This window comes from Rhipicephalus sanguineus, chromosome 11 (genome assembly GCF_013339695.2).
Source record: "Rhipicephalus sanguineus isolate Rsan-2018 chromosome 11, BIME_Rsan_1.4, whole genome shotgun sequence".
Lineage (NCBI taxonomy): Eukaryota > Metazoa > Arthropoda > Arachnida > Ixodida > Ixodidae > Rhipicephalus > Rhipicephalus sanguineus.
In genome coordinates, this window is record NC_051186.1 from 69,913,415 (window position 1) to 69,933,577 (window position 20,163).

Here is a 20,163-nt window from a genome sequence, read left to right on the forward strand (position 1 = left end):
TACACGGAGCTTCGTGAGAACGCCTGCAAGCTTTGAGATAGATATTTTCTCATTTTTGGACCATAGAAACTTTTTCTGGTCGACATACAGCTGAAGGTTTCCTTCCTTTGTTCGCACCACTCACGGACACAGGTTTGCAGCACGCAGAATAGACTCCACGTAGCTGTCCTCAGTGTGCGAAATAACTTTCCTTTGATATGAGCTTTTATAATAACAAAAAACACGGTTGATCCCTCCATCATAGGAATCGGAATAACACGAAAGTAAAGCGTGCCCTTACAGAAGCAACTGAATGCTTACTGTACATTGATATAAGAGAGTTTGCACAATGTATATTGATGTCTGGCAGCTAATGGCGCCGTTTAACGTGTATGCACCCACTTTGATGATTGGTGGTACATCTCCATTCCGACGACTAACGTCCATGTTAAATGATTAAACAAACCCTCGTGGTAGCTGTAGTAGTTAACGGTGAAAGCGTAATCAGTGAACAAGGTGTGATAGCCAGAAGAGCGTCGCATATTGGACGCAGAGCTTGTTCGCCATCCCGCGGCATGTTAAAATGTGATTGAACACCCACGGCCACACTAGAGGGAAACGCAAAGAGCGTCGTGTCGCCACGGTAGCCTGGCCGCGATTTTTCTCGGGGCGAGCGCGACAACGGGGAACGCGGGGTTACAGCCAGGTGAGGCAGGCGCGCGTCGCAGAGCTATTTTTGGTTTGTATTAGCGTGATGCTGAGCGAGGCCGACGATTTTACGACGCTTGGGCAAAGGTCGCCACCTCGCGGTGTGTTAAGGCATTGACAAAATTCAACTTCTATTGAAAACGCGCAGAATGGGACGGACGCGTAACGCGTTGCAGGTACTAGTTGCGGAGGCCACAGCAATGACGAATTACTTTACCTTGCCACTCCCAGAGGTCAACACCACCCGGCCGACCGGGAGAGTGGTAGATATAAAAGGCGCGTTCGTGAAGACTCCAGAGTCTGTGACCGTGGCGCAGTGGATAGCGTGCCCGGCATCTGTTGTTGCGGACCGAGCAGTGGTGGGTTCGATGCCCGTTGACGGTACCTTTTTTTCTTTGCCATCTGATTGTGTATATTTTTTCGACGTCATTTCCGTGACGGAAATATGTCACTGAAGTCTTGGTGGACCCCGGGATAAAACACGTTCGTGTTAAAAGCATGTCACGATTTCCACTTCACTGGGAACAAATATAAAGCGGATAGACCATGAATTGAACACGAAATGAGCCTGTGCCAATTAACTTCAAAATGCATTCCGTTGCCGTTTTGTGATCTCGATGTCACTACATCTGCCACTGGCGGTTGGCTCTTGCTAATGCCGCGAACGTGGTTTTGGTTTCGTACCTGATAGACATGTTTTGCTAAACACCCTTTCCGAATAATATCTTGGCACTGTGAACTCGGCCTGCAATATAAAATTCGTTAGTATCACCAGAAAAACAGTGAAATATCGATTTATCCAGGCTTGTGGCAATACTGTACGTTACGCCACCCGTGTCAAAACGCGACAGCCAGCAGCGCAGTCTCGTTTTCACACGGCGGACAGCGTGCTGCCGTCAGGACTACGAGTTACCGCGCAGAAGGAATTGTTTTCCTTTCGGCCATATTTTGCGCTACATTTTAACGCGAAAATGTTATTTGGCCAGGTTTGCGAAAGCGCACACACATCTGGAGTCCGTGAAAGCTGTGTGCGAAAAAGCCATGAGCTCTCCTACCGGAACTGATGCCGGCGCGCCACAGGAACCACACGCAGATGTGGAGTAGGAGAGGGAAACCCGCGCAGCAGATGAGGAACTCTGGACTCGAACGGAGTGCCCTTGTCCGTCACATCAGTTGTGCCTCCACAGAAGTTGAAGGAGGAGGAGAGGTTGAGGAAATAGCGTCTTTTCCTTTCGCATGTAAAGTGTTGTCGACACCACATTGTTTGCACCAAATCATGTAAATAAATACAATTCGGCCTCTGCATTGCCTCGTTCTTTACAAGACATCTAGGGAGCACCGCTTAGCAGCAGCCTCCAGTGCCTCACCAACCTAGCTAAAAGAAACTCTTTCATGTCCCTATCTCATCAGAATATGCTTAAGGATCCTCTGCAACTTTAAAAAAAAATTTCACTTTGACGTATGCGAAAAATAATCCAGATATATTCTTAAAATATTCGATTCGATTCACACTCAAACTTTAATATTTGAATTCACTTAACACCCAAAATTTTGCTATTCGCACAGCTGTACATATTAGTAAATTATTCTTTCACAATTCTAAAATCGTCATGCTTGCCACGAGAAGACGCTTGGTATGCGAGAAAACGTGCAAAAGGAAAATGCGTGCGGTGGCACCACTTTGAAACTCCTGCACCAAACGTGGTCACATTGTAGATTTTGATTCGCGAGCGCTCCATTATAGGCCGCACTAGTGCATTGAACGGAGGTGACCCGAGGTGACCCCCCTACTTCCCTACGTAACCGTGCAGCCGGTACATGACGTGTAGCTGATTTCTGTTTTGACGCGCTTGATGGCATATACATCGAAAATTCTAATCGGTACACTGTTCTGTGTGCTCACGTGACCGAGCGTTTCACTCGCTAGGTGGTGATAGTTGCACCCGGCGGCTTGTCGTTTTCGGAGCTCTGTCAAACCGAAACTGAGGCTGTGTCGGTAATGAGGAGCTGTAATTAATTATCTGTCGCGCGCTGCAGCAAACGATGCGCCGTGTTATGACTAACAGGCCCCCAGCAACACATTGCAGCGAAAAACGCAGGGCAAAAATTTTTGTGTCAGGACTCCTTTAACATACCAAGTTTGAAGAAATGTCGTTCAGCCACTGTCGCCAAATACGAAAACTAGTTTGAAATCCATGACGTCACGTGCGGCAGTGTCAGTGTGAAATTTAAAAATGAAGCTTTCACCTTGATTTTCTCCTCTGTTAATAAGCATGTGATGATCAAATTAATGACATTACAGTTCTCAGAGTAAAATTTATGAATCTAAACAGATTCATTAGTGCATTTTAGTGTCCCTTTAAAGTGTATATGGTTCCAATCAGTAAATGTTTTTTGGCAGAAAAGACTCTGAATGTAGTTGATGCTGTGGGCCTTACTTCATTTCATTTCTTTATCTGTTAGGCTGTCGACCTGACGACCAAGACGTGTGCCTACACAAACCACACAGTGTTGCCGGAGGCCCTGGAGCGTTGGCCTTGCTCCATGCTGCAGAACATGCTTCCGCGTCACCTGCAGATCATCTACGAGGTCAACGCCCGTTTCCTCGCCGTAAGTGTCTTGCTGCCCAACCTCAATGTGACAGAGTTGTGTACTTGTAACACGAAACCTTGTTGAGTTGCTAAATATCATTCATGCTCAGAAGACAGTTGCATTTCTTGGGAGCGTAGTATTCCCGTCAAGCAACGGTAATCCTGCTTGTAATCTCTATGCTGTGACATAATAGTTGCAGTAAGCAGACACCTCAACTGAGTGCTCTCAGTGGGTGCGGCCGCTAAACGTACAAACTTCTACTGCGCAACAGCCGCTCGCCAGAGGGCTCTGCCCCAAACTATATAGCGTTCGCTGTTGTAAAGTTCGTGAATTTACTGCTCTAAACGTCGTTACAAACTGGGTGCAAGGTACGGCGACCAACTTGCAAGCATGGCTGTTTCCAGGAAGTGTCCAAGAAGTTCCCAGGGGACAACGACCGGCTGCGGCGGATGTCGATGGTCGAGGAAGAAGGCGAGAAGCGAATCAACATGGCCCACCTGTCCATCGTGTGCTCTCATAAGATCAACGGCGTGGCGCAGATCCACTCGGATATTCTCAAGAAGCACTTGTGAGTAGATGCGCCAATATATACTCAGTTAAAATGTGAGAAGTGTCAGCTCCTCACACAGCCGTCACTCTCCCTCCCACAGAGAATTTGCACAAGTGCTCCCTCCAATAGCGCTTACTAACTTTCGGGACGTCAAGTGCCTCTCCAGTGTGTCACATAGTCAACTTTCCCGTACAGACACACATTTCTATTCCTGGTTTTAGGTCAGAAACTGAACGTCCTGGTAAATTTCATCTGAGATTCTGGCATCTCTTCTCAGCCAGACGTAATGCTTTAGGTAGTGAAGACGAACCTTTAACTCTTCTTATGCATACCGTATAATGCCGAGCAAGCGCCCCCACCTGAGCAAGAGTCCCCCTCCTCCCCTGTGGCCACTTTTTTTTTTCAAGACGAGCATTGCTTGTGTAAAAAAGAACCACAAGAATGAGTACACTGAATGCGTATCTCATGTTGTTTATGAAATTCCGTTGTCATGTGGCGGGTCGCATATTGGTCAAACCGATCACCGCTTCAATGGTTTGACAGTGACGAGGGGTAATAAGAACAGTAAATAAATAAAGCATTTCATTAGAAACATGGATGGGCATTTTCTTATTTTTAGCGGCTCTCCCGCTGCCATCTTGAATTTCGGTCCGGGACCGAGCAAGCGCCCCCCCCTCCAAATCCGGTCGGATTGTCCTTTACCGTAGCGGGGGCACTTGCTCAGCATTTTACGGTAGTATTTACATTAGCCAAAAAGTGTACTTACAGTTTGAATGGAAACCAGCTAGCACGACTGTCTGTCACAAGTAAAGGGCAGGCGTGCCACGGTTATGTGGGCGGAGCTTGATTTTGTTTTTGTATCGAGTACAACGGCCTGCACCGCCGAGCGGCCGCACCTTAGCACAGGGATCTTGTGTCCTTTCTCTTATTGTATCATGTGCTACTGTTCTTCAATTTATGACACTGATTCAGTGTTATACTTTCTTTAGCTGAGGATCCCGTTTTCAGTTTTAATGCTGTGAGACCTTCATCTGTAAAGCGGCAATATGCAATTTGTGTGTGCTTGAAGAAACTGAAAGCAGTCTGCTTCTGTGCACGTGGCCTTCACTCGGGGATGGGTAATTACAGCCTTCCTTTAACGACTGCCCCCTCCCCAGAGCTTTGTGCACGTAGTTTTTTGTCAGATTGACACACCCTCCACCAAGTGACAATGTCGTGTGGTGACGTTCTAGCGACGTCGCGAGTTTTGGCGATCTCTGACGTCATGTTGACGTGCTGTGACCACATGTCTTTGGGACGTCGACGGTCTCTTTTCATAATTTACGAGACAGCTCCGCCTTAACAACCAAGAAATAGAAGCGTTTTGAAGAATGTAGTGTCATGCACGTCGGAGACGCCCAGGGTGCCGTGACTCATGCTTGTGTAGTTTGTGATGAAATGCTCTTGGTTGAGTCTTTCTGTGAGGCTTACCATCTTTCCAGTGAGGGTGGTATCGTGTGATTGTGAAGTATGGGGCTTGGGATGCAGCAGGTAGAAAGAATAACCCCTGTGGCATAAGGGAGTCATTCTTGCAGTGCTTGCATTCAATGAAACACATCTTGGAGACTTGTGATCACTTTTTTTTTTTAACCCATTCACTTCTTGCAATCTTGCATTGATTGGCCGATAGCAGCAACATTGAAAGTGCAGTGTTTGTGTAGCCGTTGAAGAAGAGTGAAAGGGATGGAACAAAAATATTGACAGGTTAGTAATGAAAAGTAGTGCTTGTGATTAGCTTGTGCACTGCCGCTTGAACGTGCAGGTTCAAGGACTTCTATGAGATGTTCCTGAGCGCTTCTTGAACAAGACCAATGGCATTACTCCGCGTCGATGGCTGCTGCTCTGCAACCCGAGCCTGGCCGATCTCATCGCCGATGTGAGCCTCGTCCTTGTCATCTATTTCGCGGCAGTCCTTTTCAGTGCGTTAGCATTAGAAGTGGGAAAGCGGAAAAAAAGCTGGGTGATTGCACCGTGAACGGTCCGAGCTAGGTCCACAGGTAGTGTATGAGTGGGGCTATGTGGAAGTAGGTTAAAATATAGACCTGAACTGGGATGTGATTAAGACTGGAAGCAAAGTTAAGATAGAAAGTAAGAAGGAGAAGTGAAATTAAGACCGGAATCGGGCACCCAGAAGTTGTAAAATTGATGATCAGTATTATGACAGTCGCTAGGAACGACGCGAAAGTCATGTGACAGAAGGTGGAAGTGAAGTCCAGAAGAATAGGGAAGTTTGAAGAATGGAAAGTAAGAGCAGATGTGAAAGGTAAAGAGAAGGGCCGCCAACTGCCCAGTTGTAGACCGGCTCAGCCAGTCTTTTAGACAGTCGGCCGGTCGCCGGTCTGTACCGGCCATCATTGGCCAGCTTTTTGTCCATCGAGTCGCAATTATTAGTGTTTTTTTGCATTTTATAAGTGTAAATGCAGCGACTTTGAAGATACTAAATATTTTTCGTCAGTCATCAAAACTCTCACTGAAATTTTCAACCCATTTCTATCTTGTGCCCATAACAACACGAAGTAATTGTTCGTGCCAGATACACTGATCATTTAACTAGAGCGAAATATCAACATCACTGGTTATGTGCTTGCATCATGAACGTAAATTCTCCACCTTTGAAGCTGTGAAAATAACATCAGTGTCTGTTCCAAAAGACTAGAGATCTCAACCTGAAAACTAGAGCTGGCTCCTGGCCGTGGACGACATGTATTAATTAATAATCACTGCTGAGCCTTTACGTCCCAAATGGACAGCACATATGTAGACAGCATTTATTTTTATGCCAACAGAATAGTTGGTTAGTTGTGTTTTGTTGTTTTGTACATGTACATTATGTTGACTTCCGACTAGGCAAACAATGTTACAATCCATGAAGGTGCGTTTCAAAGATGTACTTCTTTTTTCAGCATAAATATAACCACCTGTATAAACAGGGCCCCCCCCCCCTAAAGAGCCTTGTCTTTTTTTAGTGGTAAGGTGGCAACCCTACTAAAGAAAGTGCAACGTGACGTTCATGCATTTCTCACATTTACCGCTAAATTAAGGCAGAAACTTTTGTGTTGATTGTCTGTCGAGTGGCATGCTTCGTATGGCATAACTTAGCAAAAACTGTGTGTAGGGTTTCTGAAGTTTGACAATCTTGGTATAGTGAAGGTAGGAATTCCCCCAAGTTGTCGTTTGACAATGCACCTATGATTGCGAAACAGTCCAAACATCTGGGACCTGCAGTTGATGTGTGTCGATCGGCTCTGGGTTAGAATTAGTTGTCTTCGATTATTTCCAGAAAATCGGCGAGGACTGGATCGTCCATCTGGAACAGCTGCAGAAGCTGAAGCCACTGGTCAACGACAAGGCATTCCTGCGCGACCTGCAGAAAGTGAAGCAGGTCAGTGCTACTTGAAAGCAAAAAAAAAAAAGTGCTTTAGAAAAAAACTGCGCACGTGACTTTTAGCACATGTTTGCAAAGATGCAACAAAAGCTTGGTTTCATGAATACGTGAAGGCGTGCGTGTCATGGTTGCCATGACATTAATGGCCACCTTTGAATGAATTCTGGATTCCGCGAAAATCCTTGTTTCGTATATTGTATGCTGGCAAACTTTATTATAGTGAAGTTGCAAGTGACCTGAAAATAGTTTTGCTATATATGTAAACTTCACTAAAAGCTTACTTTTGCAACACTATTATCAATGAGATACTAATATCATGTGCTTTGGCAATTCGTTGTCACAATGTTTGTTATATCGAGTAGCACTGTACCTGGAGTGGCCTGGGTGCAAAGATTGATCTTTTATTTAAATACATAGGTGTTAGTGCACTACGAAAAGCTCATAAAGGCGTATTCCTAGCGAAGCTGTTGAAAAAAGGAGCCATTATCAATGCCGAAGCGTCATTCGGAATCCGGTGGGCCAGCTACAGGAAAATGAACCGATATGATCCTATCCAATCAAGTCAACTTTTATTTACGACATGCACAAATTACAATGTTGGAGGTCACCCTGGCAGTAAAGCTGTAAATACACAGCCTGACAAGGCCAGGGCGCCACAACCAGGCAACAGCAGCGCACACATGCGCAATACCATCAAAGCTTTTCGTCATGACAGTTTCATTTATACAACACGAGGTTCTCTGAGCATAAGTACATCTAAATACATGTGTGCATATAACAAGCACATTAAAATACATGTGAATAACATAACCACCAGGAAAATATATACTGTTACTCTGTCAAAATGAATAGTAATAAAAGCAGTACCTGTTTTAAAATAACTTGTCATGAGCAAAGAAGAGATCATACTCCATCCTACACCCTAGCGACGTGCCTTGCGTTTAGATGCGCCGAGTGTCGAAGCACTGGTGCAAAAATAATGAGAACTTTCATTAGCAGAGAAAGAATGGTACCTTCCGTGCAGGCCCGTAGCCAGGAATTTTTTTCGGGGAAATTTTTTTTGAGAAAAACACCTATTTCTATTATTTATTTTTGGTAAAACCAATACTTCACCAAAATCAGCCTTGGCAAGTGAACTTTCTGTGAAAACATTTTCTGGGCATCTTTCCTCATGGTACCAGCCCAACTTGTATTGGCCAAAAATTTTTCATTTGGTTGCGATGACACCAACGGCAAATTAAACAAATCGCACCTCTGCAGCCCTGTGCACTGTTTGTCGAATCGTTGTGGCACCTGGATGCCCCAATGTGATTTTTCGAAAATGCCATAACTATGCCCGTTCACAATAGGGTTGTATGTTGACGAACCTCTTCTCGTTTACGCGGTTGCAGGAAAACAAGATGCGGCTGTGCGAATACCTGCACAAGTTGACGGGTATCAAGCTCAACCCGGCTTCCATGTTCGACATGCAAGTGAAGCGGATTCACGAGTACAAGCGGCAGCTGCTCAACTGCCTGCACATCATCTGCCTGTACAACCGCATCAAGGCTGACCCGTCAGCACCCTTCGTTCCTCGCACCATCATGATTGGTGGAAAGGTGCGTAGCCGAAAAGAAAAAAAAAATTTAGGGGACCTTAATGTTCCATTTAAATGTCTCGTGGTGCTTGCCCTGAGCATTTGATTCGGTTCACTTGATCACATGCGATTTTTTTCATTCTCTTTCCTTCAACGTGTAGCTCATACCCACATATCCAATGCGAGTATTATCATGGTGACGTAACTGATGAGCATGTCACATTATTGATATCATGTCATTCATACATTCATACCTTCTGTGCCAATTTTGATATTTTTGGTGTCTTTCTTTCTATGTGTGGCTCATACCTGCATATCCATGGCCCATACCCACATATCCGATCCACATATCCATTGTGGATATTATCGTTAATTGTGACGTGACGGATGAGCATGTCATGTTATTGATGTCAAGACCTATCAGTCGTGTTAGTCATACATTCGTACCCTTCCATGCTAATTTCGGTATTTTTTTCATCTTTCTATGTGTGGCTCATACCTGCATATCCCTGGCTTGCACCGCATATCCAATGTGGATGTTTTGTTTACCGTGACATAATTAACGAGCATGTCATGCTATTGACATTACGAACACACACATTCGTATGTTCCCATACCATGTGCCTGGCGCAGCATAGCCTCAGCTGCTTTTGCGCCATCAAACTTTAACTAACCAACCTTCCATGCCAGTTTTCGATATTTTTTGCATTTTTCATTTTCGCTTTTTTTTTTTTTTTTTTGCACTGCCAGGGATGAGGTAGCTTCATCTTGTTGCTGTGCCATGCTCTAGTAGATAGCAGCACGCACCCCACTGAGCAACGAAAGCTGGAGCGAGTTAGTTCATGCAGAGCAATCGATACATGTTCCTAGAGTGGTCCACAATAAAAAAAAGGATATTGTCCATTTTTAGTGAGTATTCAGGATGACTGTGTGGTAGAAAAGGTGTTCCACACTCTAATAACAAATAAGTGTCACTCTTTCTGGTAAGTCCTGACGTGCTAACTCTTGTTGGAGAGTCATGGGGTGCAGTTCTTAAAGTCATATACATGGCAAGTCAGAACTCTCAACAAAGAGTCAAGGACTCTTTTAGAGTGCAGGTAGTAAAAAGTAATGTAGTCTTTTCAAGATGTGGCAGCACACAGTTTAGTGTGACTTTTTCACAAGGCCTTTTGGTATTACGAAAGAAAATGAGAACTGCGTAAGCACTGCCTCTGTCGTGCTGTCGCAAAAAAGAAGCTGATCATCTTTGTCAAAACTTACGTATGTGAATTGCTGCTAAGCGGCAACACGAATGCGTCACATTCCTTATTGTGGTATCTTTCTGCGCACATTGACGGAATAAAAGCCAGTTTCTTCTACACAATAAATTTACTTGAAGATCAGCGCTCTCACTGTCCCGGTTTCTGTCGGTGCTTACATGTTTTTTTTTTCCTATTTTGCCTAAGCGCTGGAAATGCATCAAAGTTCAGTATTCCATCTAGCCCAGCAAGCTGTTGTAAGTTAGTTTGACTTGGTAACTGCAGGCAGCTCCAGGCTACCACATAGCGAAGCAGATCATCAAGCTGATCATTGCGGTGGGCAATGTGGTGAATCACGACCCCGTGGTCGGGGATAAGCTGAAGGTCATCTTCCTGGAGAACTACCGCGTCACCCTGGCCGAGAAGATCATCCCGGCCGCCGACCTCAGTGAACAGATCTCCACAGCCGGCACGGAGGCCTCGGGAACCGGAAACATGAAGTTCATGGTTGGTCTCTCTCTCTCTCTCTCACCTATTGCTTCTAATGCGGTAGCGTTGTTAAATGTCGCTGCACGTTAAAGAACCTCAGGTGGTTGAAACTGTCCGGAGCATTCGGGTACGGCATCTCTGATAGCCTGAGTTGCTTTCGGATGCTAAACTAACAAGTTATTCAGTTCCATAATGAACTCCACTGCTTGCGTTTATGCATTCAAGCCTATCAGAAGATTCTAAAATAACCTGGAAGGTTCCCAGACATTCAGGCGCAGTTTGCATTAGGCAGTGGTTATACATGTAGTGGACGGGGTACATAAAAAAAGCAAAAGAAGTGCACGTGGCAATATAGTTGAGTTAGTGCTTGTCCTATGCCGCATGTGCTCTTCTATGTCCCGTACCAAATTTGCGTTCTGCAGTTTAGCCAAAAACATGAGGCAGGTTGATGGTCGCTTTCTGTTCTTGCCTCCTCCATCAACAAGCATCGATTGAAGTGACGATTGCAGTGTTTAAAGTTTGTTCTTTTCCTTGCAAACAGATGTTTCATGTACTCGAAAATTGTTTCCGCAGCTGAATGGCGCACTGACCATCGGCACCCTCGACGGAGCCAATGTTGAGATGCGAGAGGAGATGGGACCCGAGAATATCTTCATCTTTGGAATGAACGTGGAGGAAGTCGAAGAGCTCCAGAGGAAGGGGTGAGTACCGTGCGAATCTCAATTCTCAGGAGCCACTCGCGTGCTGGTTGCCAAACTGGTTACCAATGAAAAATCGTCTGCTTACTGCATTCATATCAGTGATAATGCGAAACTGTATCGAGATGCAAGTCTCGAGAAAACATTTCACATTGCACTACATAAATGTGAGCTCAGAATTCCATATGTCAAAATAAGGATTAGTTTTGACAGACCATACGTCTAAGCTACTGCAGTGCTTGCGGTTGCACTCTGTGGACGGCAGCATAAGTAAGGAAATGCAGATCTACCAGAGCGTGCATGAATGTGAAAGGGTGTGAAGCAGCATGATTTGCTGCTATAAATGTGCGTCTGAGGGTGGTCTTGCATGAGCTTTATGTGCTCAGCTGCTGACCCATAAGGTTGCAGGTCCAAACCCTGCCTCGGCGGTTGCATTTCGATGGAGGCAAAAAAGAGGCTCGTGTACTTAGATTTGGGTACACGTTAAAGAACCCCAGGGGTTCCTTAACATGCCTCCACTATGACATGCCTCGTAATGATATTGGGGCTTTGGGACGTAAGAACTCGGATATTATTATTATTATTATTATTATTATTATTGTTGTTGTTGTTGTTGTTGTTGTTGTTGTTGTTGTTGTTGTTGTTGTCGCATGCACTTTATGTACTGCGATGACTTGTCGAAGAAATGACACCGGAGTGGATGTTTCAAAAGGATTATGTCCGCTTGTCAGGACATTGGCTTCAGCGATGTTCCATGTACTACTACCATTGTTCATCTAGTCAAGCCTCTTTCTTCACATATACTTCTTTATAAATAGCATGTCACACTGTGCTTAAACTTCCAAGTCACTACTACAGTTAAACATAGAGTCGACAGTTTTCTGCCTCTAGGGGATGAGGGAGACTGTTTTCTACCTTAAGAACTTCATTTTTTTAATGGTTGTGCAGTTCATCACAGTTTAAGTGGAGTTTTGCCTTGACCCACCCTCCAACACGCTCTTTTGCAGTCCTTTTAACGTTGTCATCTTCAGTTTAGCTATAGTGAGCCTACTCTCTTCACTGTAACATTGCCCTCATAAACGGGAGCGACACCACTAGAAAGTATGGTATAGTTCGATAGTTCAAAGCTATGCCTTTTTTGTGACTCGCTCATGCGTGCAAGAGCAGATCGTACTCTGGAGTCCACCTATTCCATCGCACATTGCGAGTTTGTGTTGTCGTATATTTGCATGATACAATTTTTTAAAAATTTGCATGTGGCAGAGCGACCTTTCACATTATGTGCACATCATCGTGATGCTTGTGCAAATGTGGCACATACATTTTCTCGACAGCGCATGTCTCAGAATTTCAGTCATTCGTAAGTACGGGCTTTGGGAAGCCACTTAGCATTTGAGAACATTACATTTTAAGCGTTTGTAGTCTTGTACTAACACTGTCCATGCTCTATTTTTGCCTGTCCCGATACCTGCATTTCATTACATGATTGCCCTCTTGCAGATACAATGCCTGGGACTACTACAACAGGCTGCCGGAAGCGAAGAAGGCCATTGACCAGATCAACAGTGGTTTCTTTAGCCCATCCAACCCTAACCTCTTCCATGACCTCACCAATGTGCTGCTCAACCACGACAGGTAACCACATGGCTCGCACCTGCACGCTGATGTAGTATTGTGTGTGCACGTGGCAGGAATGTGGTAGGTAAAGCAATGCTATAATTCGCAATTCAAGGGTTACCAACATCATGTTACACCTCATGTTACACCATGTTACAACATCGCATTATGTTACACCTTCGCCTTGCACGAATGTGATCTAACAAGCAATCCTTGCAGAATCACGCATACAAACAGTGCGTAAAGCTTTCAGAATGTAGCATACAAGTCCTACCAATTGAAACAAGCGAAACTGCGTCATCACGGACATTTTGAAATTGAAAGCAGCGTAGCATGTTAAGTTAAAAGGACACTAAACGGAAACAATAAATTGGTTTAGATTGATAAAATGTAAATGTAATTTAACCATCATGCAGGAGAAAATCAATGTCAACGTTTCATTTTTAAATTTCACGCTGAAATCTTCATGCTTAACGTCACGGATTTCAGAGTGTACTTGTATTTTGGCAGCTTTGGCTCAACGAAATTTCCTAAAACGTGACAATGTTAAGTCTATGGACCGCTCAGAGGTCGATGTACTTCATTTTACCAGCCCCACCATGGTGGTCTAGTTATGGCACTCGACTGCTGACCCGAAGGTCGCGGGATCGAATCCTGGCAGCAGCGACTGCATTTTTGATGGAGGCGAAAATGTTTGAGACCCGTGTACTTAGTTTTAGGTGCACGTTAAAGAACCCCAGGTGTTCGAAATTACCAGAGCCCTCCACTATGGCGTCTCTCATAATCATATCGTGGTTTTGGGATGTTAAACCCCAGATATTATTATTATTACTTCATTTTACCGATTAGAAACTAGGTAGCACTTAGTAGACGTCATTAAAATCTATGACGTCGCTGCTTTTGGGAAAACGTGGGTGGTGTTGCCACTCGCATTGTCATTTTGCAAGTTTTCTCTCTTATGTAGCATATTCTTGTGGCAAGCGTGGTGATTTTGGAATTGTGAACGAGTAATTTACTAATGAGAAAAATCATTTTCTCTTTAGTGTCTCTGTAAGGCAGTCCCGAGATATTGGGCCTCAAACCCGTACGTGGCATGGCCATCCAGCGTAGTTGACTGCGCGTATCCCTTTCTGGCGTGAATTATGATGGACTGTCTGCAAATGTGTAAAATTCACACATTTTTCCAAGGCACTCAATGTTTCATTCGAGCAACAAAAAATGAAGTATAACATGTTGTTTTGTGCGAGTTTGTTTTTTATTGTAATTAGCATGTAATTAGATATCTAATTATTCTGCAGTCAGTCATGTTCCACCTTTGCATTAAAAAAAAATTAAATCTTATGGTCGAAATGCATGTGCAATTTGTTTTTGGTTGCATTCGTTTTCAGTAAAGAAAAATAATTTTGAAGTTTGTCCTGGAACAAAGCACGTCTAACGACGCGACGGACATTGTACACTCAAACCTCGATGTAATGATTGTGGATGTAAAGAATTATCGGTTACAAGGAAGTTAATGAAGAATAGTCTTGCCATAGATGCAGTGTTACAAATACACGTTTGTAACGAATTTTTGGGTATAACGAAGTTACTTTGGTACCAGATCTGACTACGTCATGAGGTTTGAGTGTAGTGCCTTCACCAAAGCGATCGGCTGAAGTCGCACGCAGTGCATTGAGGTTAAGTCAAGGCACATTGACTGTACAGAACGTTCAATTCGTCCTATGTGCAATGTATTTTGTTCTTTTTTTGCCCACTAGTCCAGAGAACTGGCTAAGACAAGTTATGTCCACATATGTGGACACTGTCTCCGGGGGTTATTGAAAGGGTCATGCATCCGCCAGCAGACATGAAATAGGCTGTGGCTGATAACTACCATGTTCAAAATGCACAGATATTGTAGATAGTCGTTCACGTTAAGACTTTGTCTTTCTATGTTTTTCTTTGTGCCTCATCTCCGTCAGGTTCTTCCTGCTGGCCGACTTCGAGTCGTACATGAAGTGCCAGGAGCGGGTGTCAGCCATGTACACGAACCAGGAGGAGTGGACCAAGATGGCGCTGCTCAACATTGCCTCGTCGGGCAAGTTCTCAAGCGACCGAACCATCTGCGAGTACGCCCGCGAGATCTGGGGCGTCGAGCCGACCTGGGAGAAGCTGCCCGCCCCGCACGAGACCCGAGGGGACGAGGACGAGAAGAAGTAGAGAAAGAAAAAAAAAGATGGCGGCCAGACGTGGGACATTGGCGACGAAGAAGAGAGACAACTGCCCGCCGACCACAAGCACACACCGCTGCTGCTTCTCGAAGCCAACCGACAGACCCAACCCCACCGACATTTGCACTAGCTGTCCTATCAAACCACCGCTGTTTTCGAAGTCCGTGGGCTTGAGGATTCCATTCCTTAGAACTAAGAAAAAAAATTAATTTAATGCAACCCTCGTAATGCAGCAGGCTCCACCAAAAGATTTTTTAATAGTGAAGCTATTAAGCCAGCCGTTAAATGTCAACCCTGCCACAATACTATCATGATCGTGAACGGGTATGTGCCACAGAATTTGGGCAAATCCCACCGCTACAGCGTGGCCTGTAATAACCCGGACGGGTGACAGAACGAGTACAGAGAGAGATAAAGAAAGAAAGAGATAAACAGAGAGACTGAAATAAAGATATAAAGAAAGAGAAAGAAAAAGTCTTGCCAAAAAGTTCTTCACGAGGCGGGATAGCCTGGCTGTGCCCGATCGTGTCCAGAGAGTCATGGGGCGTCCTAAGAAAGTGCATACTCCCGAGGAGGAAGCCGCACATCTCGAAGCTAGAAGTGTCGGTCGACGGGGAGTACGAGCGGCGACGGACCCGTGCTTCGCTTGCACGACTTAGTGCAAACTTTAAAATTTTTGTCGTTCACTCTTTAAGCGAAAGTTTGCGCCCTTTGGTGTGTGTCTTCTCGAAGTAATAAGTGTGTTTACTTTCTTAAAAGCTCTGCAACTGCTACATTCCCATTGAGAATATGCTGATAACGTGCACGACATTTGCAATCTGGAATTACAGCGGTCATGCAGTGTTAAAGGAAAGTAGTACTGTTTGGTGAAGAGGTATGCGTCAAAGGGCATGTATTCCTAGCATGATTTGAATGAGATGGTTTCACTGAAAGGTGGAGACTCTTATCAATGGAGCATGAAACAATCAAGGTTTTTCAGAGCCGTTCCTTCGTTGGGGCTTTATCAGTGTTGAATACACAAGACCTCGCTATGAAATGTTGACTACGGAGATGCCCCTTGTCCAAACTCCATTGATAACTTTTGTGTTGAAGAGATTGCGAAACTGCCTCTTGAGAGAGTGGCAAGCGATGTGCAATTCTTGCGGGAACGCAATAGGCGTGGGATTTTCAAGTGTAGTCAATCGGTGCGAGTGAGGATTTGCTGGTGCAAGTTGAGAAAGTTATTGATTTGGTGCGTGTAATGAACCTGCGCATATGAAAAGAGCATTGTCTCGTCTGTAACAGTTCGTTTGCATTATAAGTTCCTTTTACGAGGATTTTGGGAAAGAAAGAGGGAGCGCGAAAGGTGGCTCTGACCGCTTTCTGTGGGTGACAAACGTTCCAGCTGTAGATTGTCCTAGTTGGTTGCTTAAAGCATTTTTCGGTGCCGGTGAAACGTTCAGAAACGATGATCTCTAGTCTTAGCGTACCACAAACATTTGATAGCTCGGCATTATGGCGCAGAGCTCAAGAACGGCTTCAGGCTGAGAAGTCAAGTGCAGTCCGCTAACTACTATCGCAAGATAGAACGGTCCAGTTTTCTAGACTATAAAACAAGGCCCTGCTTAAGCATGCAACGGAACTATAGTGTCAAGTGGCAGACTAGAAATGCAGTGGCTATAATCTTTTATCGTATTTAGTACGTAGTGTAGGTAAGCTTGTTTGTGCAAGCTCTTGTTCAGTGCTTGACCGTAACATCAAGACTGCAGTAGTCAAGACAATCCGTTAAATTAATAGTTACCGGTGAAAGGAATACAGGGAATGTTCCATTTGCAGAATGCACAATAAACACGTGAGAATGACTTCCAAGTTGAGTGCTAGTCTCCTCACTGTATGAAGTGGGCTGTGATGCACCGAAAGTTTGGTTGAGTCGTCGAGAGGCACATGACGTACGGTGCCAAGCCAAATGTGCGTGTGAGATTATGAAAAGCTTGCTCAGTGCTGCCTGCAATATCCCAAGTCATCCTTCACGGTGACTGAAACCCACGATTCACATGCCAGAAAAGAATTTTCAATTGCTAAGAATATCTTGCTTCTTGACTGTTGAGCTAAATTGGCCATAACCAGTAATGGAGCTATGTAGTGAACGTTGATCGCAAACATCTTGTGCCTGCTTTTAGATGTCTCGCACAAGTATTGGATGTTTCAAACCCCTCAACTGTTCGGAAACTGCGTTTGCCGTAGCTTTGAACAAGTGACCAGTAACATAGTGGCCAGTCCTTGCGGGTGCGAGTCACTGGTTTCGCTTCCGTTCGACTGTACTCGTAGCTTCACGAGAGGCACCCAAAAGAAAAAGCGATACGAACAAGCATTTTGAGAAGTGGGCAATCCCACAGATGGGACAACTTGGGATATTGGTAGGCTTTAATGTTTACTCTTTTTTTTTTTTCTTGCGCAGTGTGCCTACACTGCTACAATGTGGCTGCCACATTCTGCTTGTGATAGTGATCGTTGCACCTTAAGCGCAAGTCTTGTTATCACATTGATAAAATTGAAGTTCCTTTTGGCAGTTTGAGGACTGGGAAAGGCTGGAGTGGTTGGTATGGGAACCTGCAGGATCTATTATAGACCACTCCTGTTATGTTAAACCTGATTATATGCTATAATCTTCTTTTTTTTTGTTTGTATATAATAGGCAAAGCGCAGCATGAAATATTGATGCCGAAAGTTCATCGGAGATAGTCTGCAAAACTAAACCCTCACAATTAGACACAGATTGCATAACTACGCTTTTCTTTCTGCATTTCGAAAAAGTGATTAGGAAAAGGGACAGCTCATGAAACTTGCGTTGAAAGTGTTTGGACTACTGGCTCAAAACTGCAGAACTACTTCAGTAGATCGCACTGTGGCATTTCATTTGTGTTCCCCGTGATGGAAGCCGACAGTTCTGACGTCTTAAGACGCGAGCAGCAGTGAATGTTTTCGATTTGCGGGCAGCTGCCTATAGCCACGGGACGCCAGTCGCACAGAGCCTCATCCAAAGAGACCCGCTCGGATTGCGGTTATCTTTCAACAGTTTGCATCCTCGACGGATAACTGGTGCCGAGTCATCGTCTCTCGTGTCGAAAGCGTGTTTCAAACTGCCCACATGTGATCCTACTCGTGTCTGCCACATTGTTTTTCTAGAGACCGCTTTTTATCCCTCCCTGCAAGGCCGCGACATCATACTCTGTTTTTAACGCAACTTCCCTTGTTTTGTTTGTTCCTTATTTTTTCTTTGCTTCTGCTGTTGTATTTAAGCTCTTGTTACAGTCTTTCAAACTCGCTTATCCTTTTTTTCCATTGTTGATTTGCCATTTGTGTGGAGTGTTGTGTTGCGCGTCGTTCATATCCTTTAGGTAGCAATAAATTTTTCGAGGCCTTTCACAATAGCCTGCATATTGCGCCGAAACCGCCGAAGTCCTGTCCACCAAGAGGTCTGGCCGCGGTTTCCCAAATGGTTTTCCTCCCAGTTTCTCGCCATGGCTCGGAACATCTAAATATATATGCACCAGGTGCTTTGTTCTAAAGCAGCCATGGTTACGGATACACTTCAGGTAAAAAAAATGAAGACTGAAAAATTTATTGGTGTTGTTTCGTGCAAACATTGCAAACTGTTCCTGTTAGAGTATGTGTTGTAGATGTTTGCAACGTGCCACAGTTATGTTGAAATGTGGCAGTCGCACGAATGTTCACACTAACGAATGAATAAAGACATGTTGAAACCTTGAATGTACGGAATTGTCTTCCATTCACTTCTGCATAAGATGCAAGATCCTGGCAAGCTACTCTGGTAATAATTCACGGGTGAAGATACAATAAATGAGGAATTTTCCTAGTTTCCAACCACGATTACGTTGCCAGGCTACACACTACGGTAAGCTCCTTTTTACAGCGAAAGCTGTTACGAGATCGCAACAGCCGTTTTTTGCCGCCATAGTTGTCCGCCACCACCGGTGACCGTAACCGCTATCGCGTGAAATAATAAACGAAATAATAAAAAATATCCAGGATGGAACAGTGTTTGAACTTAGGCCCTCTGCATGGAAGCACAGTATTCTACTACAGAGCCATGTCTGTGCTTGAAACTCCTTTGCAAAAAGACCCTATACAGGCTTCATGTCGGGAAGGGACCATATTAACCTATGTAATAATTGGTAGAAGAGTAAAATAACAGCCAGGTGTCTCGCAACACGAATTGTGTAACCAGGCGTCGCACAACTCTAACTGTGCAACGAATGGGTCATTGAATGCTTCCAACCCATTACAAATTAAAGGGCTCGGCCATAATTCTTCATCAGGAACAGCATCAACCAAGTGCACAAAAAGCCTTACTGGTGTTTAGCAGATACCATGGTTCTCCGCGGAATGATGAAAAATGATTAATGGCTGCTGGCACACGAATCTTTTCTGGAAAAGCTAGGGCTAGGAATATGGCCCACTCCTAGCCTTCTTCAGGTTGTGCGCAAATAACCCACACTGTGGACTGCTACCAGCCTGCCCAATCCAGTACCCTTATTGGTAGTACGAGAACTGTTGGCTGTCCAGATACTATTGACAAAACTTTATCGTCACGTGTGTGAGGAGAAGGTACAAAGTCGGATGCAACAAGTGCAGTAGATTCTTGGTGCAAAATGGAATCACTGCTTAACTGGAACAAGTGCCTCTGGTACGAGTGGTTTTGTATTTGAATTCTTCAACCCTGTTCATGGAATTCCTGTTAAATAGAAATGTAGAGAAGCATTGGAATGCTGTAATGGGCCGTCCTCTCAAGCGCCTTCTAGTGGGTCGCCCTCTTCGCCTCTTCTCGGAGAGCACGCCCCTCGTGCTCGTGCTTGTGAAAGTCTGCGAGTCTGCGCTCCGTTGTAACTGTCGTCATTGTGCATCGTTGCCGTCAATCCCGCCGTCAAAAAACTCCTTTACAGAACATATTTTCCTGGTCCCTTCAGGTTCCATTTAACAAGTCTACTGTGCGTCCCAGTTCACATAGGTGTAAGGCTTGGACGGGCTGAATGCTGGTGCATGATATAATGCCAAGCGAAGTAACAGTGCGAGTACACAACT

The 20,163-nt window shown here is 44.7% G+C and overlaps 1 protein-coding gene across 1 annotated transcript in view; it reads left to right on the forward strand.

The window, feature by feature from the left end:
• LOC119374552 (glycogen phosphorylase-like) overlaps window positions 1-18,831 on the forward strand; it is a 45,450-nt gene extending 26,619 nt beyond the window's left edge. The window contains 10 exon segments of the mRNA XM_037644699.2: window positions 3,151-3,297; window positions 3,684-3,847; window positions 5,631-5,650; window positions 5,653-5,744; window positions 7,149-7,250; window positions 8,645-8,851; window positions 10,353-10,574; window positions 11,130-11,257; window positions 12,755-12,889; window positions 14,833-18,831. Of these exon segments, the coding sequence (XP_037500627.1) occupies window positions 3,151-3,297; window positions 3,684-3,847; window positions 5,631-5,650; window positions 5,653-5,744; window positions 7,149-7,250; window positions 8,645-8,851; window positions 10,353-10,574; window positions 11,130-11,257; window positions 12,755-12,889; window positions 14,833-15,070 (1,455 nt within the window). The 3' untranslated portion in view covers window positions 15,071-18,831.
• The last annotated feature ends 1,332 nt before the right edge of the window (window positions 18,832-20,163 follow it).